General features: G+C 35.6%; 1 protein-coding gene across 1 annotated transcript in view; it reads left to right on the top strand.

The window, feature by feature from the left end:
• Window positions 1-4,167: 4,167 nt before the first annotated feature.
• The window catches only part of LOC140235740 (scavenger receptor cysteine-rich domain-containing protein DMBT1-like), a 50,592-nt gene continuing 29,990 nt past the window's right edge, over window positions 4,168-24,769 (top strand). The window contains exons 1-6 of the mRNA XM_072315753.1: window positions 4,168-4,231; window positions 7,371-7,694; window positions 8,624-8,956; window positions 12,907-13,233; window positions 13,820-14,140; window positions 16,228-16,557. Coding sequence (XP_072171854.1) covers window positions 4,168-4,231; window positions 7,371-7,694; window positions 8,624-8,956; window positions 12,907-13,233; window positions 13,820-14,140; window positions 16,228-16,557 — 1,699 coding nt within the window. The remainder of the gene's footprint in view (window positions 4,232-7,370; window positions 7,695-8,623; window positions 8,957-12,906; window positions 13,234-13,819; window positions 14,141-16,227; window positions 16,558-24,769) is intronic.

The raw sequence follows: 24,769 nt of genomic DNA on the forward strand, positions 1-24,769 counted from the left end.
CGACAGAGTCCACGATATTCGGAAAGCTGGGGACTACATGCCATCTGGCAGCTCTTACTAGTGATGGCGATTCATTTCAATTCAATCAAAATCTATCGCAACTGTGTGATTCCATTTCGGGGCTTCTTCCCCTGACAAAAAACAAAAAAAAAACCCAAAAAACATAACACAACAACCCCACACCCCCCCCCCCTAAAAAAAATGAAAAAAAAATGTGGGGCTGGAGGGAGGGGCACTGTGTACAACAGATGTCTATCATATCAAACATACACATAAGTCTGCATCTCTGCCCGTTAGCGCGCTCTAGATCTGTGACACGAACGCTCTATAAAAGACGACCCAGCCTCGCGGTTTGAACAATGGAAACAGCTGACTCGTACATTGCGCAGAACGCTATATTTAGCATCCTAGCGTCGTCTATAGCGTTCGCGTTGAAGATGTATAAGTGGCCTTCACATTTCTATGAAGTAACTGCATTCGAAAATACTGTTAAGCATAGAATACCATATCAGCTGCGTGTTAATGTTAAGTGTTTTGTCTTTTTTTTTTCAAACTGGTATTGCTTGAAGTTGTATGAGTTCCACACTTCCTGAGCCTCATGAATAAAGTTGCATTTTCCTATGCGTTGCAAGATCACGTCACCTAAACAAAATCAAAGGGACATTCCAGATGATTTTCATAATTTCACATCATGAAGTACATAAATCAACAGCTCTATGTACAAATGTGTAGAATTTATTGTGGTTCTTGAGCAGAGAAACAATACTTTGAAAACCTTAAAGAAATTACGCTGAACAAGGATGATGACATAGGAGGTTCACATTGTTATTTCAGAAACGTAGCAGTGTAAGTCCATTACAATACTGTTTGCTTGCGAGTTCACCTGTGCATAATCTATGCATGTCTTCTTCATTTGTTCTACTTCCTTGAGCCCAAACTCGTACATTCTTATGGTGACTCTGCCATGTAATCATCCCTGTTCATTGCAATTTGTTACAAATTTCGAAAATATTCTTATTCTTCATTCCAATCATCGTAGATTATGAAACTCTGTCCACAGTACAACTAATTTATTGTTGTTGAAATGAAAAATCTGAAAATCATGCGGAGGCCTCCTTTAAGCAATCACCAACCTCGCACAAACAAGTAAAAAGTTATCCGCTCTTATCCATTCATCTTATCGATCTTCTTACAAAAAAAAAAAAAAAAATCAAAGGTTAGTCTGGTTCTGGAATGAGGTGGCTGTTTTATAACCGAGGCCTGTTATGTTAAGATGCACTGCACAATGACAGGTTTCAGCAATAAAAGAAACAATAACAATAACGTGTCTAAAAGTATTGATTTGATGGTCAAACAATGAAACTTTGTCTATAATAAGATTTTTTTTTTCATTGGAAAAGGCACAGTGCTATACCACATCTATCTTTTATAGAAGCAAACGTGCATTATTAAAAAAAAAAGTCATTCTGATCACAACCAAACATATCACATAGGCCCTATAGGCCTACTTTTATACAGCAAATATGCTAATGTATATATATATATATATACTTATATATATATACATGTATGTCAATATATATATATATATAATTATGTATATACATATATGTCTATATATATGTATATATATATGTATATATATATATAAATGCATATATATAAATGTATATATATATATATATATATATTTATATACACATATCTATATATGAAGAGTTTGTTTGCAAAAACCGATAAGTCAATATTTGCCAAATGGAGATATTTGCGATTAAAGGTCAAGAAAAATAAAGATAATAAGAAAATGTTTGCTTCTTTTGACCGTAACTTCAAAAACAAACCTTTATATGTAGTGACCAATATATCATTTAAAAGAAATTATTTTGTGCGTTATGACAGGGACCGTACTTCAAAATCTTCAAAAATGGACTTATCGGTTTTTGCAAACAAACTCTTCATATATATATATATATATATATATATATATATATATATATATTGTGACGGTTTTTGAAAGAAGAATAATGCTGCATACGATTATGTTGTGTACCACTATTCACCTAGAATATTTCGTCATGTACATTTACGAATCCTGTTTGACCCCTTCGATGTGATTGTTAAATGCTGACACCATCATGTTTCGAACTGTTACAGTTTCATCTAATAATGCATCCCTGATCTGATTCTCCATCCATAGAACTAGTTCGGCCCGATACCAAATAGCTGGTCCAGTTGCATACTCACTAGATCGGTCCGCCTTGATTCTAAAATCGCCCTCCTTTGACCAAGCCTGAATGTAGACCAGACCGACTTGATCTCAGAAAGATATAGGTCATGACCCAGTTATACATCCACGCGCCTCTGCCCTCTTTGAGAAACTGGATGACCCAGTTACACATCGTTCGCATGGTAACTGGATCGCCCAGCTTTACGGCACGCGACATCCCAGATCGTATATAAACGTCTGTTTTGGCAATTACAAGGGGAGAACAGAGAAGAGAAAGATTCCCTTTACGCTCTGCTTTTACGAGACTGGAATAGGAGCGAGTAGTTCGAGATCGCATGATGTGTTAGCCCTTTTTAATGTCTTGCTGTTACACATGTGTTGTTGTATTGACGCTCGTCTTATCAGTACGTGATGTCTTTTTTTAATAAAATACGAATAAAGTGAATTCGATACTTCTCTTGTTATTAATTCAACTCTCCTCTACGACGAATTTTATGGGATATGCGTGTGCGTGAAATCACAATTTGAACCCTCGCCATCCATGACATGCATCCACAACTATCATCACGAACGCACCCAGAAAATTCGTCGCAATATATATATATATATATGTTAATATATTCTGTATTTTATTCTGTATTTTATTTAGTAACACTTATTTGATTTGATCTTTGTTCGATTTAATCGGATCCCCCAGTTATAGTATGGTCTAAAAATATCTGTACTTATGCTTCCCGTAATCTGATTTTATCATGGGACCTGCGGCTCTATACAAGCTTGCTTTTACGCAGGCCCCATCATATTTTTTCGCATTATGATCTCAGTTTTACTCGCATGTATACAGACCTTGTGTATACCAAGACAAACTTTTGAAGATTCCGGTGAAGTTCTATTTTGAACTATGTTCTGTATAAATTTCGTATCAATTTACTTTATATTGTGATATATGTGAGAAATATGAAAATAAATTGAAATGAAATGAAAATGAAACAAAATTGTATTGAACAAAGTTTGTGCGTGGTGTGTGTGTGTTTTATGGGAATCATCTAGCCTCTTTTGCTGAAGTATACCAACGGATTTCAATGTTTGTGCTTGATGAGGATGTCACACATAAATGCATAAATCGACATAGATAATAAAATCATTATCATCATTAGGTGCTAGATACAAAAATACATACAAATAAATACAAAAACTACTTCCCTCTACATATACATTTTCTAATTTAGTATTTATTATTTTGTATACGTTATTATTATTATTTTCTTAATGCAGCCCTCCCTCATGGTTACGCAGTTGTGTCTGTGATCAGCTGATGTCATTACTTTGGAATGCTGTGTCCATTATTTTGAGGTTAGTCAAGCAATCCTTAATGCGACTATGATATTGTTATTATTACTATTTTTTCACATAACAAATCCTAGCATGTATTTCGCTGAGAACATCTATATCCTTACTTCGTTCAATAATATCTTCCGTTTAAGGCTACGATGCTTAAAAAATGGCAATACATGCATTACGTTCAATGCAAAGTGTTTGCAATATATTTCTGGTTTTGCACCGATCTGCCAGAACTTCTCAAAATCTATTCAAAGCAAACACTAGAGAATGTCATACAATATTTGAGCATACATCCATAGAAAGGTACTGTCCTCCAACTACGTCATAGTATTATACCACCGATTCGTGCGGTATACACTTACGTCGTAGGGGCGACACTAGGTTCCATTAATTCGAGAGGTTCAAAGTGTGTTTGCAAAAGGGCGTAGAAAAGAAGAGTGACGACTTTCGGTGAACACTTGTTATTGCGTTCTGTATTCTGGTCACTGTGACATATTCTTATACGACCTAACACCAGTTGCCAGTGTTCATTTCCTACGAAAAACGCGCTCAACAGTCTCACCAAAAGACTAGGGTATTTCTGGGCTCTTTTGTGCAGTATGGAACACATCGCCATTTTGTTCATGCATATAGCCATTTTGACATCAACAAGCGCCGAGTATGGTAAGATAATTGTTCTAGTTCTTAGACGATATTGCCCACAATTGTACAAAAAATATTATCATTCTTCTTCTTCTTCTTCTTATTATTATTATTATTACTATTGTTATTATTATTATCATTATTGCTATTATTGGCCTGAACTGCACACCTCTTAACGTATAAAGCGATATCAATTATTGTAAATCATGATAGCGTGAATGATTCAGCATTATACCGTATTGTAACTGCTTGTCAAGGAACTGTGCTACAGACGTGCTGAGGTGTAGGATGTTTTCATTACAATATTTTAGGTGTTTAAATGCTTAATCATGATTATAATCATAACCGATGGGGGGGGGGGGGGTCATCGGCAATCATAAAGAGTGTATAACTATGAGTTGATTGATGGGAATCATGTCCTTTACTCTTTCTAGACATCTACTCCTCCATCTATTAAGTAACAAATAGCTATACAGATAACAGATTTGTCAACTGAACAGTGGTTTAATATCTACAGTAATTTTAATGTGAATATTTCGTGTAATAATTTCAATAAAAATACAATATTATTACGATAAATATTGCCATTAATAAAGTTATAGTAAATAACAAACATTGAAAGAGGCCATGGATAACAAAAAAAAATACGTTCTATACATATAAAGAATAGGTATTATAGGATTCATATCATTGATCCTGGTGAATTCAATCTGACAAAAATGTAACAAATACCAAAATAAATTTTACGAAAAATGTATTACTCACACAAGTTAAACCAAGTTGAATTGAATCAACATGGAGAATTATAAATGATTTGGTTGGAAAGAAATGACAACATTTTTCAAGTATCAATTTCAAATTGAAAGATGCTATCATTGATCAGAAAGATGTAGCCAGTATATTTGATTCTTTTGTTGTAATGGTGGCCGTTGTCATCGCTGGGCTGGCAAATGATTTTGATGATGGATATGAAGACTTTATAGATTTTCTTCCAGAACTTATCTCTTGATCTTAATTTTTTAACTCTACAATTTCTACAAAAATTATTACTAAAGTTATATAACAAAGAAAAAAGTCCATAGGGCAAATGACTGTGACAGAATAAGCACATCAATTATCAAACAAATTATACACCAAGTTGCTGATCAACTAACCCACATATTCAATCTCTCTATAAGTATTTTCTCGAAAAAATCACAATTCTTTCAAAATTTTAAAGATAAATCCAGCTTTTAAGAGAGATGTTCTTTGTCAAATTGTTATTGTAGACTTATTTAGTATATCCAAAAGTCTTGAAAAAAAAAATTATGATAAGTAGTTTTGTCTTACATTTTTGCATAATTATAAGGTTTTTGAATTTATATCATTTTTTTTCCGAAAGAATTATTCTATAGATTTACTTTTGGTTAAGGTATATGAAATTACAAACGCAATGGCAAATAAAAAGAAAACACACATTTCGTAGGGATTTTAATTGATTTCAATTAATCTTAAGCGTATGATACTTTTCGATGATATTATATATCACTTAAAATGTTACAATTTTATGTACATTTGTCACGGTTTTTGCACTCCTGACGTTTAGGGATTGTTAATCACGTAGACAGCAAAATGCTGTACATAACTACATTCATGTCAGTGTCGTGCCCCAGGCCTCAATATTAGGTCCCTTCCTCTGTTTTTTTTTTTTTTTTTGTTTTTTTTTTGTTATAAGTATGAATGACATCCTTACTTCGTTGGGTATGTTACGATTAACACACATCTAAATGAATGTTTGTAGTGTCCACACTCTAGTATGTAGATTTACCAAAATGTTTCAAACTGGTTTGAAGATAAAACAAATTGTGTTCATTTTAAGCATACAAAATCTTGCACGAATGAATTTGCGTACGATAATGATTGATAATGTGCCTTTCGAACGTAAAAGTTTTACCATATTTATGGTAAAACTTTTATTATTGTTAGATATTCTCATGGATGAAAACCTAACTTGGAATGAACACTATCTTATGTTACATCCTGCATTTCTTTTAAAGACTAAAAGTTGCCTTATACTGAACATAACCGTTTGATGCTTTACAATTCCCTTATCGTAAAATATATTATGTATCGTAATCTAGTGTGGGCTACAAGTGCGAAGACTAAGCTCAACTCTATTCATTTATAACAAAAGAAAGCCATTCACATCTGTACTGGCTCACAATATTTAACCCACTCTAACCCGCTTTTTTATATTAGTTAAAAACATCGAATGCATTATTCTTATGTAAAGACATATCAGGTAGGGTCTTTATGTTTAAATTCTTGAACAATTTACTCCCGATATCTTTTGAGGTGTTCTTCAAAATGAATGATACTGCTCATTCTTATTCTACTCGTAATTCGCAGAATCCTCAAACAGTAAATCCTAAGTTAGTGCTTTCACAAAAATCTATAAGACATAAAGGATCAAACCTTTAGAACACACTTCCAGGTTATGTTAGATCATGTAAAACGTTATATTCCTTTAAGGCTAGATTGAAACCTATACGTTACTGTCAAATTACAATAAGTTAAAAAAAAATCTGAATAAACTTTTTTTTTTTTAATCAGATTTTTTTCTTTGAATTAGATTCAAATCTACAGCAAATATACACAATGTTTCTGAGCCTACCATTTCACTTTATCCCTATTACCTTCATCATCACCACCATCACTATCATCTCCATTATCACTTTTTTGTCCTCATCATCACCTTTTTATCATCAGAATCATAATTCACCATATCTCTATTATGCACTAGAATATAAAACATAGTGCATTTATTATGCTCAGTAGTATTTTACCATTCTACTTTTAATGAAATATGCATATTATGAAGGTGGGTTTCTTGGGCTGCAATCTGTTCAGACATCTGCTTGTAATGACAGTCCTTCTTCCGCATAATTTCTCAGATAATTTTTGAAAATTTGGCAACACGATACGTATTTTGTTAAGGGATGTAATTTACACATTCATTTTCCTCCGAATCATGTATATTGCAATCTGGATATTGATATTTTATGTGATATTATATTAAAGAATCTTGATTATATATGAAATTATGTTCGAAGAAAAATCAAATATGCAAATAGATAATAATTTTTTTAAAAAAGTTTGCCTCACATTTCCATGTATACAGATGGAGCTATTCGTCTTGTGAATGGTCCAGTGGAGAGCGAAGGGCGCGTGGAATATTACTTCAACGGGCAATGGGGTACAGTATGTGATGACGGTTGGGATATCAACGATGCAGCCGTGGTGTGCCGACAGCTCGGTTACCGAGAGGCATGGGACGCACCAGGCTCGGCCTACTTCGGGCAAGGAAGTGACTCAATGCCCATTTGGCGAGCTGATGTAGACTGCGTGGGAGACGAGCTCGAGCTGAGATTATGCGAGTACGACGGATGGTCTACACGCGACTGTATCCACTCGGCAGACGCCGGCGTCAAGTGTAGCAATGGAGGTGAGGCTACATTTTAAAGGGATGGTATAGTTTGGGTTGAGACCTGGCTTTAGGTTCCTTACCTTTTGGGGGAGATAATGAGAAAACTCTTATAAAATATGAAAGAACATGTAATTCCAAGAGGAATTCGACTTTTCTTTGATGAAAATTGGTATTGAAATGGCTGGGATATCCAATACAAGCGATGGAAGTTGGGACCCACCTTTTCTAAGTATCTCTTTGTTGCACCTTGTTTATGGATATCCCAGCCATTTTATAACCAATTTTCATCAAAGAAAAGTCGAATCAAATAAAAGTTGAATTCCTCTTGGAATTCCATGTACTTTTTATACTCCATAAGAGGTTTCTCAGTATCTTACAAAAAGTTGAAAGCTTATCCTCATCCCAATAATATGCCACCTCTCTAAATCAAAAGCCTCGTGGACTTTCCTCAAAAAAAATATTCGTTATTTTTCTATCGTTTATTTTACGGGTAGCAGAAATCCAATCTAATTGAATCCACTCCAATTCAATAATACTTTTCTGCAAATTGGCTCTACGTTACTATCCAAATATTTACTATTACTTTTATATTTACTTTTATAGAATTAATATCCAAAAAATTGACAAATTATTGCATAGTATTAATTGAATAATCATTGCAACTTATTTATGTTTGTTTCATACTTTTGTGAACTCGGAGTGGAAATGAATACAAATCAGTTCAAATCAAAACTAAACTTAGAACATGCTATCCTTGTCTTTTATAAGGGATATAACTGCAGGAGATTTACCGAAGGTCGTATGCGGTGTTTCAACATCAAATAATATTTTCATGTAACTTATTATGAAGTAAAAGTAAATTTCCTTCTTTTTGATATTCTACACAGCAAAATAATACACGAGATTAATAATTGTCAACGTTCTTCTCTCATACCTACATACCGCAGCAACCAGGGGAGATGTACGATTGGCCAGAGGTCCGAATCCTAGAGAGGGTTACGTCGAAGTCTTCTTCAACGATCAGTGGGGGACCGTATGCGCAGATTCGTTCTGGAACGACTATGACGCGCCGTCGGTTGTTTGCCGTCAACTTGGTTTCGAGGGTGGAACTGGCAGCATTGAGGACTACGGGTCTGTGGTGAATATACCAATACATTTCAGCTCGGTCATCTGCGATGGGACAGAGAACAGGCTCATAAACTGCTACTATAGTATTTTTCGATTTGACAATTGTTCTCGCTCCGACGCTACTAAAGTCACCTGCTACGGGGGACTTTACGGTAAGTTCGAAACGTTCTCTGAAGATGTATAGAATCATAATAGTATTTAATGTTGATCTTGTGCAACAAGACACATTATGTGTGTAATGAGAAATTAGCATCTTCTGTCTTGCTTTATAGTAGACTTGCTAAGGGGGTAAACGCTGCATTTTTTAGTACAAATGTCCTATTTGGCACAGATGTACCCTAGGGCAAATTAAACATTTTCATATAAAGAGACAATCTGTATCTATGCAAATAAGCCTTTATTTGCATAATTTATGCAAAATACATATAAAAATTATTAAAAAATATATATGCATTCAGCAGAAATATCTAATTTGGTAAAAGTATTCTATAGAGTATGTGGAAACTTTCCTGCAAAAATTGATTTCATACTTATGTCACTTAACATAAAATTTGCATGATTATGCAAGTTATTGTGCAAAAATCTGCATTTTTGAAAGAATTTCTAATCTATTAAGCACTGGATCTCGAAGTACAAAGTTTGAACCTGGGATGGATGCTCCTTAGGTCAAAAGCAAATGATTCATTTAAAGAGACAAACTGTCTCTATGCAAAGAACCTGTTATTTGCATAATATGCATATTAATATCTGTACATAGATAATCAGAACAAACAAAAAGAATCATGTGTCAATATCTTAAATCGGTTGAACTGGGTATCCCCAAAGCTAGTAGAATAAAACAATATTCTCCTAACAACACTCTTCTGTTGCTTGAATTGTTTCCATATTATTTAATTAACCCAGGCATTTTATGCATAGATTATGTAAATAAGTATACAAGACGTAAAGTTTCGAAACATATTGATCTTTAAAATCATTTTGCTATCAATATTATCATTGCATAAATACTCTGCAGGTTGAGAAAAATAGCACTGGATTGTGACACTCTTTAGATATGATTACAACTATAAATATAACAGTAGGTCCTACATAGGAATAGCACTGATATCATGAAAATCGGAACAATATTGCTTACAAAAGGAACTTTTTTTTTCCTTCAAACAGAACACAACTGAGGTCATTGTCAGAAAATGATTACGAAAAAACCCTACCATAGTGAAAGTGTGACTTCTGATTCTAATTGTATTTTGTCGGCAATTAAACGAATAAGAGGCTTTTTACATCAAACTGATTATAAACTTGTGCAAACTATGTGGATGCAAGGGTATCTGCACACATTAAGAACTTACAAGCTTGAGTTAGAAACAAAGTCTGTTTCTGAAAAAAAAAAAAATCCCTCTGGCTTCAGAATACTATATACGAGCTGCTATGGCATGGAAAATGTTCTAGGAAATTAATATACAATAACATTGTGATAAGGCAATAATGTATGCAACAATTGTCATGTGAACAATATAGGAGATGTTATACTTTAAGTCAAATAATCTTAGTCTCTGACTTAAAATCAGTCAATTTTAACAATAAATCAAAGGGAAATAATATGTTCATAGCCATAAAAGAGTATATTAGATGGCCTCTACAATTACTGGGATGTGATTTATCAAGAGATTGTCACATGTTACTGTAAATGTCATATTCTCCCTGGTTGTAATTGTTTTCCCTTGGGATAATGTAACTCCCTGGCGGTCCTACAAATATCATATTCCACCACATACCAGCTAATACCTGTATAGATGATCATGACCTACATGATCTTGAAGCTTTTTTAAAAAAAAATTATTATGTTAACTGGTTTTGTGTAAAGACGTCAGAGGTTAAAAAAAAATACACAGTTCAAAATGTAAAAGGTAAGAATGTCAGAGGTTATTGCGTGCATCAAGATTAACTGCCATGCGACCCCTATGCTAAATGCAATGACAGTGATGACTATACTATGTCACTGAATGCCATGTCCTTTCCTACTTATCAAGAGGAAATAAAAACACTTGAGAGGGGAGGGCTTAACATTTTTTCGATAATCAACAAGGGAATCACTGTCAGGTAGAACATGGACAAATATGTACTAAGTTTCATGATGCCTTAATTCACAAGAAAAAGTGAAATATAGTACTATCATTAGAGCTTCGACCTTTTGCCAGGAAATTTCCCTGAGAATCTCCATTAGGTATAGCTAATACTGTCATGTATATATTAAGTTTCATGAAAAATCCTACAAGCATTGCATAAATATGAGAGAAATAGTGAAATTTTAAGGGCCCAATTGACCTTGATCTTTGACCCCCTGACCTTTGCAAATGACCCCTAAATCCCTAGAATATTCCTGCCAGTACCAAGTTCCATGAAGATACCTTGAACCATTTGCGAGATACGGAGAAAAAAGTGAAATTTAACATTTTCACCTGACCTTTGACCTTTGATCTCGATCTAAAACTCTGGAGAATCTTACTTTGATAGTATTATGTATGCAGTCACCAAGTTTCAAGAAATTACCTTCAGACATTGCATAGATATGGGGGAAATAATGAAAGTTTGAGCATTTACCTTGAACTTTTTGATCTTTGACCTCTTTGCTGATTTTACTTAAAAACTGCTTAATTAATTGCTCCATCGTACGTCATCCTTGGACCAAGTTTGGTGAAATTTGCTTGATCCAGTCTGAGTTATCTCATAACGGATGCAATTTGTTAAGTCAACCTTGACCATTGACATCTGGTACATTCGGGTATTAATATGCGTAATATGCTATTAAATTAGGTGGTATTTGCATAGAGAAAGAGTGTTTTGATATTACAAACCATTTCCTTTTGACTATTAAGGATATGCAAAATACTTTGGTAGTTTTATCATAAAATGCAGTTCTTAGATTGTGAGAAAAACTTTAAAATAATGTTTTTACTTTACTTTCTTTAGTAATTATGTAAATTAGGTGGTGATGATAGTTCAATTATTCAAATTCTTTTCTCATTTTGTTTACAACGGGTAAGATATATCTATAGGAAGAGATTTATAAGGGGTTTTGATCGTTTACAAATCAATTTGCATTTAACTTGCATAATTATGCAAATTTTATGTTTATTTACATAGGTATGAAATCAATTTTTGCAGGAATTGTTTCCACATACTCTATGGAGTACTTCTACCAAATTAGGTATTTCTGCTGGATGCATATATATTTTTAAATAATTTTTAAATGTATGTTGCATAAATTATGCAAATTAAGGCTTATTTGCATAGACACAGATTGTCTCTTTAGGTGAAAATTTTTCATTTGCCCTAGGGAACATCTGTGCCAAGTAAGACATTTGTACTATAAAATGCAGCGATCACCCCTTTTTTCGCCCTTAGCAAGCCTAATATTAGATTTATTCTTTTTTTTTTTTGACGGGGCTTAGATATCATCCCCCGTATCATCCTCAATCCTGTGGGTGGCACTTTGCGAACTGCTCACGTAATGTAAGTTTACGTAATGTAGGGGAAAATTATTTATAAAAAGAGACTTTCTGAGCACCTATGGTCTATGCTATGAAGAGGTTTTCGTGTTTGCACACTGTACTAATTCATCATCAGATTACACCGTGTTTGCTATCAGGAACTACCTAATAATCAAATATCATAATTGCTACTGTTGTTATGGTCGTTGATTACTATCGCCATCACACTACTTATTGCCAAAAGTGGCAATACATTTTTGGGAAATAGATTTGATTCATTGTGAAGACGTTCTCCAGGAATGTGAGGACATGCGCCCATAGCCTGACTCTTTCCAGCGTTAGAGAGCACAGTATAGGCCTACCATTATAATGTTAAGTGTGGATGCATTTTGAACACTGTGTGAAATCTTTTCGCACTGTTAAATAAGAATGTCTTACATTGTTAACACATAGTAAATACCCAATTTTGGCAGTGTGAAACAACACGCCTATGCTAACTTTCTGTGTGAATTCATTTTCACGCTGTTAAATTTGCTTTGTGAACACACTGTGTTTCCATCAGCATTGTCGTATTCTCTGAATAACAAGGATCATCGGATGAATGTTTACAGGAGAGGAGGGGAGCGTCCGATTACATGGTGGTTTCTCATCACTAGAAGGCCGGGTGGAGTTCTACTACAACAACGAGTGGGGCACGGTATGCGACGACCAGTGGGGGTTGCAAGATGCCGAGGTCGTCTGTAGTCAACTCGGCTACGCTGGTGTGGCTGAGTCTAATATTCTATATTTCGAGAGCGGCACCGGTTCTATCTACCTTGACGAAGTAGGATGCCTGGGTTCCGAAAGCAGGCTAGCTGACTGTCCTCACCAAGGCTGGGACTCCGTTACTTCATGCAATCACGCTGAAGACATTGGAGTGAGGTGTAGTCTCTCATCAGGTAACAGATTCACTTGTAGTTTGAATTTTAGTACTAAGCATCACTACTACTACTACTACTACTACTATTACTACCACTGAAAATGTATTAGTAATACTACTATTACTGAATGCATTAATACCATGGATACACTGAAATTGTGACACAAATGCAAATTATACTTACCTGTTGACACATAATTATACCGGTACATGCTGGGTAGATTTACTTCGTGACTTCAAGATACCCGACTCATATCCTGTAGCTTCTAAACTTCGTGAACTTGCAACATTTTTTATTAAGCCACGTAAACTGTCGGATCATCTTCAAAGTAAAGTCTATGTTAAGTTTGAAAAGTGAAAAGAATGACGTACATTTTGTAGGTATTGTCATGGCAGCTTACTCGAGATGAGTTGGGGTATTTACTGGGTCTCCGAGGTAAGAAAAGCTCGCGAAAAGACGAAAGGGGTGTTCAGAAGTGTTCTCCGTCTTTCGATAAGGGGTGATTACAAAGGGAAGCAAAGAACGTAGGCATACCGTAAATGACACCAACAGGAGTGGGACTGGTACACGATCGATCTCTGACCTTCATTGTGTTTTTTTCAAGCAGAATACTACGGATATATCCGCCTGACCGACGGTTTAAGCTTTGAGGAGGGGCGAGTGGAGATCTACTACAACAGTGAATGGGGGACGGTGTGTAATGACCAGTGGGACTTAAGCGACGCTGAAGTGGCTTGTCGGCAACTGGGCTTCGCTGGCGTCGTCGACTATAACGTTTACTTCGGGGGCGGCAGCGGTTCTATCCTCCTTGACGACGTCGAATGCAATGGTACTGAAAGCAGGCTCGTCGAGTGCAGTCACCGAGCTTGGGGCTCCAATAACTGCGATCACACTGAAGACGTTGGTGTGAGATGCAGAGTTACTGGTAAGTTTTAAAGGAATCATATAGCTTTTGTTGAGACTTAACTTCAAGTTTCCATCACTTTTGGTGATATAACGGGAAACCTGTTTTGAAATATGAAAGAACATGTAATTCATAGAGGAATTCAACGTTGATTTGATGATTTTTTTTTTTCAAATTGCTGAGATATCCAAAATACAGAGCAATCCTAATAAAAAAAAAGGACCAACGTTGTATCAGGACCGCTTTGTTTTACTTTGCTTTTGGATGTCTCAGGCATACCAAAACCGATGTTTGTCTAATACTAGTAAATCTCGAATTCTTATTAGAATGGTATGCTCTGTATTTTTGCATAAGTGATTTCTTGGTATCTCATAGAGAGGCAAAAGCTCAATCCTCATCCCCACCAATGATATAGTATACCATTCCTTCCCTTTTGTAACAATGCGAAAGATAATTACTGTTGTAATCTAGTTTCGATTATCGTAAACGACGACAAATTATATTGTTATTGTTGTTGATTTTTTTTTAGGTTTAAACAAACTTTGACACTTCTTGTGATGTTGCATAAAAAAATTGCAAGATCTAAAATATCTGAAATCATTACCATCTTACCTTGTCCCAGCGTAGCAGATTGATTGATAAAGATGCCTTCAATTAGGTGAAGATTATCACTTGTTCAAAACTGAAGAAAACGATATGATAACAATCTTCTAGAGAAGTGTATTCAGCAGACACATACCTGAAGGTCAACAAGTTGTGACTATATTCGCGACAACACAGAAAAGAAAAAAATGATGCTCTTTTCTCTTCTCTTAGCTTCATTATTGCTTTAAAGCCTGAAATTAAGAAATGTATCCGGGGGAATTTTCATGCCCCGAATTTATAATAGCAATAGAGAACCCAATACCAATCTTCAGATTCAGATGTGGCGTGTGGCAGCGGAAGTCATGCAACCTGGTGATTAGGAACAACAGAAGACAAATCAATAAATCAATACTAATCAATGTCAATACTATAATAATCAAATCGATACTAGTGTACTAACAAACGGACTGAATGCTCAAAGAGGGAGATCCTATGTCATTTCTGGATTTCACGTCTGTACCGTCGGACCTCTCCTATCCTGACATGTCGGGACCGGCCCTCATCCGGATAAGGGACATGGCCAGATCTTATCCGGGCAATTACCTCCAGAGGGCAATTACCCCCCCCCCCCCCCCCCGGCTAAATACTGATTAGTGGTAAGGTTGGAGTTAAGATTATGGTAAGGGTTAGGTTTAGGGTTAGACGCTTAGGTTAGGATTAGCGTTAGAATTAGGGCCAGGGGAAGGGTCCGGGGTAATTGCCCAGGGGGTAATTGTCCTATAGACCCGGCCTGATACTATGATAGACTCACAGTCCTGTAGTGTTTAATATACGCGGCTGCCTACCATATCCAATGGTAGCAATGGTAGCTTCATGGACATATTTTGCGTTAACATGTCGCGTCTTTGTCAGCTGGTCTGCTTTCAGAATATGCCTGACATTTTGCTCAATGAATGGTCGCCTTTTCCGTGGTGCCCAGATTTCGATGAAAAGTATTCTCTCCATGTTTTTGTGGTGATTTGGGGGCAGTTAATGTCTAATTGCATGTTGTTTAGATGAAAATTAGATAGGAATCAATGTGTGTTAATTCATATGATTTTGTCTATGAGTTTTGTTGGAGATTGAAACCCCCTTTTCTCCATATAGATAACAAATACCATAACCTGTACGCTGATTGATACTCTACACAATACCCTTACCTGCACCTTAACCAATACCCAACCGATACCCTAAACAATACCCTAATCTGTACCCCAACCATTGAAAACCCTAACCAATACCCTAAACCAATACCCTAAAATACGTACCCTAACCAATATCCTAACCAATACCCTAACCAATACCCCAACCAATACCAATATCCTAACCATTACCATAACCAATACCCTAACCTGTACCCCAACCACTGAATACCCTAACCAATACCCTAACTAATACCGTAACCAATACTCTAACCTGTACCCTAACCAATACCCTACCTAACCAATGTCATTGACCTTCATTGTATGCGTGCTGTTGAACAGATGACGAAGGAAACATTCGACTAGTCGGTGGTCCCTCCCCCGAAGGGGGTCGGCTAGAGATCTTCCACAACAACAAGTGGGGGACCGTGTGCGATGACCAGTGGGGGGTGCCCGACGCCCATGTCGTATGTCGCCAACTCGGCTACGCAGGCGTTGAGGAGTCGAGCACTTTATCATTCCAGTCTGCCGTTGGTTCTCAGCCTATTCATCTCAACGACGTCGAATGCCTGGGTCACGAGAGCAGGCTGGCAGATTGTCCCCACTCTGGGTGGGGAGTCAACAACTGCGATCACATTCAAGACGTTCGACTCAGTTGCAGCCTCGAGATTGGTAAGTTTCATTAAATTTCTTTAACCTGTTCCATACGGAAACCTGGTGGTAGGCGTATTATTTAAACCCTAAGGGGATTTCAGAATGCAGTTTGGAATGGGTCAAGTTGCCCTTGGATACTTGTTGCGGAGAAAGGTGGATGATATACCTACTTGTGTGTTTATAACACAGCGAGGTCTGCACGTCACATTTCGTTGCTTTTTATGTTATATCAATTTTGTTGTGTGTTATTACTATATTTACAATTCATATTTACTACTTTGTAAAGCAAAACAACAACTTATCTGTCATGACGGGCTCGGCAAAGATAATTATCATTGCGAATTGGATTTGCAGAATAATTCAAAGCTTCTTGATTACCCCCCCCCCCCCAAAAAAAAACAACAACAACAACAAACAAACAAACAAACAAACAAACAAACAAACTCGTACATCTTTTTCGTTTATTAGCTGGTTACCTGCAACCCATGGCTTGCTTGTTGCTTGTTCCATTAGATGTTATGCTTCTTCCTTGCTCGTTGTTTACGGTTCAGGTATTGTTTGTTTGCTAACTATTTTCATCTAGGGGGTGGGTAGTGAAGTGAATGGTACGAGTTCTAGAGACTTTTTTTCCGATGCTCATTTTCTGTGATAACATGAAAACGATAGTTAACCTACCTTACTTGCTGTCCATATTCAGCCTCACAGGGACTCGAAACCTGGGTGATAGCTATCATCGTTGTAATTTCGTTGGTGGCCATCTTTACCTTCATCGGTATCGTCATCGCTGTGTGTGTGTCATCAGCGAAAAAGAAGCGAGCCAGGACACAGAATACTGTAAGTGCTTTCACTGTGGGCGGTGGAAATTATCCCTCCGCTGCCGGAACTACAATCCAAGGTTCAGCGGTCTATCCGACGCAACTAGCTCCAGCAAATGTATACCCACCTCCTAATTACATCACTGTCATGGGACCTGCGGAGCCCACCCATCCGAGCGGGACCGAAGGTATACCGATGGTGCCGTACACCGCTACCAATCCTTCGAAGGTCGAAGCACCAGCTTCTAATGTGCCCACAGGAGAGATATCCGTCATATCTCATACAGCTGCTACCAAGTAGCACTACCAGCGACTCCTCGAGCAAGGAGAGTCACTCCATCTGAAATCATAATGGTCAGATCAAGACACACAATCGCTTTTATAAGATTCTCTATGTCCCCTGCTTTTTGACAAATAAAACAAAAACAAAACAACAGCGTCTTAAGCAGTGCATAAAGGAATGGTTTGTACAATGTTTCTGTATCAATTTAACCACGATCAACCGGCATAAAATTATATATGAGTAAAATTATTGTGTTCATAGACGCTGTATCAACATAAACATCCTACCTCGTCTTGCGTCTGCAATTTCCATCCACAAGGAATAAAAACAAACAAACGATATACGTGTATTAGGAAATCAAAGTTCCTTAATGACCTGCATTAATTCAATAACAGCGTTTTGATCGTCCGGTGGAGTGTGTGTGTGTACTTGTGTGTACTGGTGTCTTTGCGTGCGTATGTATTATTACTTAACCAAACCTGTAATTGAAAAAAAAAAAAAGTGATATTTGTGTATTAAAATTGAAGTGCGTTGTTTACTTAATGTAGGCAATTTTCTCCTGTTATTGGACATTCTTAACCATTCACACTCCCAGCTGATACAGTTGTAAACCGCAAACTGTGGATACCTTTTTCTCACCATCGACGTGTAGATAGTAAGAGTAGATTACATTAAGCAAAAAATCTTTGTGATAGATCTTTCATAAAATGAAAAGAAATATACAGATTATAATAACAAAGTAAATAAGCTACTACGACATGCAAAGAAAAATGTTTTTTTTTTTATTCGAGATGAAATATTTGAGATTACAAAAAAAAATCTAATTCATATTACACATTTTTAAACAAAACATTAACATCTTTATAAAAACCTTGTTCTAAGATGCATTTTTAAGATTATCTTCAACATGATTTTCATCATTCCTTATTTTCAACTCAAACACAGAGAGTGAACTTTTGAAAATTTGCAATGCTTTGAAAACAACGTATTCCTGTGGTTTTGATAATTTGAGTTGCAATATTTTGAAACAGATAATATTTTCCATGTTAAAACCCCTCGACTATATTTTTAATTCGTCTTTAAGTGCTGATGCTGTCTGAACAAAATTGAACTTGAAAAAAAAAAATATGCCAATTTTCAAAAAAGACATATTTAAGGCATTTATAACAACATTTTAGGCCTAAAACTTTTCTCCCACTTAAATCAAAACTACTGGAAAAGAGCTTGCTTCCAAAAGGGTCTAAATCCATTGAAAAAAAAATGATGAATTTATCACATTTTGGACAATGTTGGAAGCAGGCTGAACCGTTCATATTCTTTTTTAACAAAGTCTGATATACTTTCGAATTGTAAATATGGTTTTAGACGCAATCATACAACCACTCATGCTGCTATGAATTTACGAGATAAGATCATTCTCTGCTATGCTATTTAATATTTATGGATTTGTCCCAAGCTGTTGATGTCGTTGGTCATACTATTCTTTTAAAATAAGTTTGAACATTATGGGGTACGTATGACACCTTTACTCTGGTTTGAAAATTGATATATTTAGATATTCATCATTTGAGATCTATTCCTCATAATTATTCATTAAAAACCCGTGGTGTTCCTCAAAGCTCTATATGCTAGGTCTCATATTGTTTTTTATTTATATTCATGATGTTGTTTAAAGCTCCACAATGTTTAATTATGTAATGTATACTGATGATACTACTCTGTTTTATACTCATTTAAGTTTCAAAAATATTTAAATTAGAATTTATAAGGAATTAAATAAAGTTTGTAATACAGTTTGTAATAAACATTCGTTCAAAGAAAAAAAAAGAATACGTTGTGTTCGTAATTCTAATCGTAATTTCGTGATGATAAATACGCTTTTGATAATGTGATATGTTTGTGGATTCTCTTCCTGTTAAAAATGTAAGATGATTCGGTTAATTTTCTTGGTTTTCATATCAGAGTAATATGCATTGTGATGTACCTAACAAAATAATGTAGCTCATAAGGTGCCTTAATGTGTAGGCATATTATACAGATTTAAAAAATAACAATGATACTCTTCAGGATTCTGCACTTTTTTTGCTTTAAAATGCACCTATGTTTCCGTATTTATATTCATTATGATAATATAGATATGTAGGGCAATTATAATAAAACAAAATTAGATATATTCCATAAATTGCAGAGAAAAACAATACACGTGTAGCGCTATACCGGCAGTCATTACCATGATAATTCGGCTCCTCTTTTCCATAAATGGGATACTCTGAATATTTCTAATAATTGTATATTTGTAATATAGATTTTCTTGGATTTTACTTTTTCAAAGAAATTTTGCCTTACAACATTTCATCTATGTTTTGCACTGATAATGAAATTCATAAACACAGCACACGAAATTGTGATAGATTAGTGGGTAGTCAAAATAATTCTCGTTCAAAATTCCGTATGTCACCAATTTCCATTAATCTGGAATTGGATTCGAAGAGATATTTTTTCCCCACTCATTAACCTGTCTTCTTATAAGAGATTTTTATCTTTTTAAAGAAAGGCTCTACCTTTTTAACACACATAGTCGATTTGTTCGTACGGTTTGTATTAGGATTTGTTTCGTTTTGTTGTGTTGTGCTGTGTTTGTTTGCTTGCCTGTTATTACAATTAGCGAGCTAGATCTGAGACACGAAGCTATAAAAGGACGCATGCCTAACGGATTAAACAATGAAACGACTGACTGGCCTGACAGGAGCATGTGCAGAACACTATTTTTAGCCTGGTAGTGCACTGTAAAAACATCGGTGTAAGATTGAACACCACGGGTGTTAAATCTAACACCGATCAAACTTCAATAAAGAACCACACCCACAGGTGTTACAAATGCACTGTGATGGTGTTGAAAAGTGTTCATCTGAGACTTCGTGGTGTTAATTTGACACTGTACCTGGTGTTATTTTGACACTGTACTGGTGTTAATTCAAAAATGACACCACATGGTGTTGATTTGATATTTGTTGGTGCTAATATCAATGGTTTAACGCCCGTCCAGCTTCAATAAGAGACTACACCAGCTGGTGTTACTTTGGTGTAAATTTATTTTCACATTTTTTCAAAAATCTAGTATTTTAATATAAAATTTTTGATCGTCTTGTTTAAATTGAAAATCAACAAGAAGTGTAGTTACTTAGAAACTCTTCAAAAAAACAGTTCAAAATTTGGAAATGACACCCGGAGGTGTTAATTTAACACCATAAATGAGCACCGAAAATTTAACACCAGCTCGGTGTTCACTATTTAACACCGGAGTTTTTGCAGTGTGTCGTCTTCTGTGTTTGCGTTGCGGATATACAGCTCGGTCTAACAACTTTTTTTTTTTTTTTTTAATGAAATAGCTGCATTCGATGATAATGTTTATTATATTTCCTATAAGCCTGGTGACTTTTCCTATTCGTTGCAACATCGCGTTACATTAACAATATTAGGCTACCAGCATCCCCACGAATATAGAACGTGTAATCATCTTTATAAACACTATTTATTCAGTCTTCTTTTTAGAAATTCACAGGGTAGCTTGATTTAGGACCGAAATGCGCTTTTACACCCGAGCTTTCTTACATAAAAATACATTGCACAATAATAGAGGTTTGGTTTAAAAACAAATAAACAAACAAACAAATAAACATACAAACAAACAAACCAAAAACTACAACAACATCAACAACAAAACAATAACAGTAATATCTCAAATTGTGTAATCGAATTCAACTATTTGATCATTTAGAATTCAACAGTACGACAATTAAGCTGTGTTGATATAATGTTGAATCAGATTTGTTTTTCATCATAAGAAAGTACACAATGCTACCATGTAAATCTCTGATATAAGCAAACGTGCATTAGACATCAAACAATCTCTTTCTTTTTTCTACACATGACAAACATACAGATAAACTTTAACAAACATATATACAAACTTTATACAACGCATAATGTGTATAATAACGATTGATAATACATATATGAATAAATATATATCGTATATGCAAAATGTGCAATTGCACATATGTATAGGCTTACATATAGGCTTATATATATATATATATATATATATATATATACATATACCAATATATTACATATTTACGTATACAACATGTAGATATGTATGATAGTATACTCCTCAAAAAAGTTCTATCAAAACTATATCATTTCATTCAAATGTGATATCATAAGAAAGCCTGATTACTTCTCTTTAAAATGACACCTCACTTGCTATGACTGGGTATTCCTGGAATGCGCATTATGACTGAGTATGAGGAAAAGCCAAATGTGAAATGTTGCAAAATAGAGCAAACAAGTTATGTCAAACTGTAATTGCCATTTGCTTTGTCACTTCAGGGAAGGTATTTGGAGGAAAAGAATGCATTGTGAGATTATCATTAGATTCCAGGCTTCATCCATGAATTACAAAAATGCAGTAGTATCTGCATATTAACATTAAACATAAAGGTTGACCAAACAGTCATCTAATGTCTAGGAAATCGGAGTCTTTGAAAGTGCTGTCGTTTCAGCATTGCTTTATATTCTGGTGGCCTTTTTCATCAAAACTGTACATTATCAATAGCAGAATTGTTGCGACTTTTCACTTTTGATCTGTCCCCATACTCAGCCGTTTTTCACATTCCAAGAACACCCAATCATAGCAAGTGAGGTGTCATTTTAGAGATAAGTAATTAGGCTTTATCATGATGTCACATTTGAATGAACTGATATATTTTTGAGAGAAATATGATAAATTGGACTGGCAGAACTTTTTTGAGGAGTTTATAATTCTATATATTTATATATCATACAGGACTGCAGCCCCCTCCCCCCTAATTATTTGGGAAAAAAGAGAGAAAAAAGAACATTAAAGATGCTTAAAATCGCAAACTGGCTACCCTAAAACTGACAAATCTCCCTACTCTGGGAGGGGGACACCCCCCCCCCCCCTGGTAAAAAGCTAGATGCGCACCTGAGTATTGCACCCTAAAATTCAATATTACCAGGGAGGTGACTCCTCCCTGATATTACCAAGTCGCTAGTCCATGACTATAGGTCTCACACCTGTAAATGAAATGGAATATCCCAAACCCCTTCACAATTTCGTACCAAAGATACCAAAATAAATGAAGACAAAATATCAATTCAGAATCATTAATGAAGTTTGGCATAAAACTGAATAGATGCAGATGTTGAGTACGAATTCTTCTACAAACTGTATTTTGGTTTGAAGATAATAGCTTTTCTCTTGGAATTTGAAGGGACTATATTTCATTACTGGTGGATGAGGAACTACCACCACGACTCGCCAAGAGCTAAACAGCTGCCATTGTCCTGTTGTTCTTGTCCGTTTAAAGCCACCGTACCCTGACATTACCTTGACAATGTCACGGCGCGACGGTGGCTCGCTAACTTCAGCAGGGAGTGTGCAAAAATCGCTGTACTTACATTGTACACCAGGCGAATGCATGCACACCGATGGTGCTTGAGTGAGTCTCAACAATACTGTATGGTCGAGTGCATCCGTCATTTATATTTATGGCTTTATATTCATTTTCGTCTGCTTATTTTGAACTGTAACGACGACACTGAGAAAAGTATGTTTGCAAACAGACGAAGGAACGAAGAGTGACGACTGGTATTACGATCTCTATTTTGGTCACAGTGCATTTTGCATTACGGCCTAACACCAGTGCTGTCGCCAGTGTTCCCTGTCCTCCGGAAAACGAACTGGTCTCGCCAAAAGACACGGATATGTTTCTGAGCCATTTTGGCAGTATGGGAAAATTCGTCATATTATTATTAATGCATGTAGTAGCCATTTCGACATCAACAAACGCTGAGTATGGTAAGCGCCGAGTGCTATTCTATTTCATAGTCGATATGGCACACGTAACATGTAACACCTAGATTATACAGATCCTTGTCATTTGATTGGGTGCTTGTGTTGACCACTTGTCCCATTTTACAAAATTGCGTCATCATTCGTGCAATTTTTGGCTCCATTTACTATGCCATACGATATTCTCCGTTGCTTGCACGTCGCGAGAGCTCGGCACACTACGCACTTTAAAGGTCCAGTTTACCTTTGGGAGCAGTGATTTAAAAAAATGTTCAAGCTATCACATTTGATTCATATGTGTAGGTCTGTTGTGTCATAAAACATCCTACCATTTAAAAATTTTGCAATAAAGCCTAAAATATAAGGAGATATCAGTGTTTTTCTCAATAAACCGTAACTGTATACGCCTTAGTCTGGAAACATTTTTATTATAACTATTGTTTATATTTTGTGTATTTAACAACACTTGACATCGATTATACGGATTCACATTTTTACAGTGGTTGTTTCTATCCCTAACTCACATTTTAGAACAATTTAAAGCACTAAAGCAGGGTTTTTGTTTCATCTGCAAATGGTAAATTATGCCTTTAATAAAACGCTCGCATTTGCAGTGCAGTGGTGCCTGTGCGACAGCGCGGTTGCTTATAGCAATAAAGCGCTCAGTGAGCACGTGCTCTCTCTGTTTCAGAATTATACGGCGCACATTCTCTCTTGTTTCTAAACTCATAAAACATCAAATAACAAAGATCTATTTCAGGTGTTATATAAGGCAAATAATAAATGTGTTTCATTCGTGCAATGGACAAAATATTTCAGAGATGAAATAATCGATCCATTCAACTCGACTAGCTACGCTTTGTTGAACGGATCATTTCAGCTTTCACCTCATGTAAATATTCTGTTCATTGCACTCATAAACGTTCATTATTTGTATACGCCCACACTAGCTGTACACTGCTTGACATTAGTGATTTTAAGATGTCTTATGATACATTTTCGGTTGAGATATAGGGATTCAGGTTTCCAACTCTTTTTAATGATATTTTGAGCTAATTAGAAACCTCTTGTGAAATCTAGAAGGGTGTATAATTCTAAGGAGAATTGAGTGTTTATTTGATTGTAATTGGTTTTGGAATGTTAGATATTTAAAACAATGAAATGTTGGACCCACTTTTTTGTTAGGTTAGCTTTGCTTTACATTTTAGTGGATATATCGGCCATTCTAAAACCGATTTTCATCATAATCGT

The sequence above is a fragment of the Diadema setosum genome, chromosome 12, assembly GCF_964275005.1.
Source record: "Diadema setosum chromosome 12, eeDiaSeto1, whole genome shotgun sequence".
NCBI classification, from domain to species: domain Eukaryota; kingdom Metazoa; phylum Echinodermata; class Echinoidea; order Diadematoida; family Diadematidae; genus Diadema; species Diadema setosum.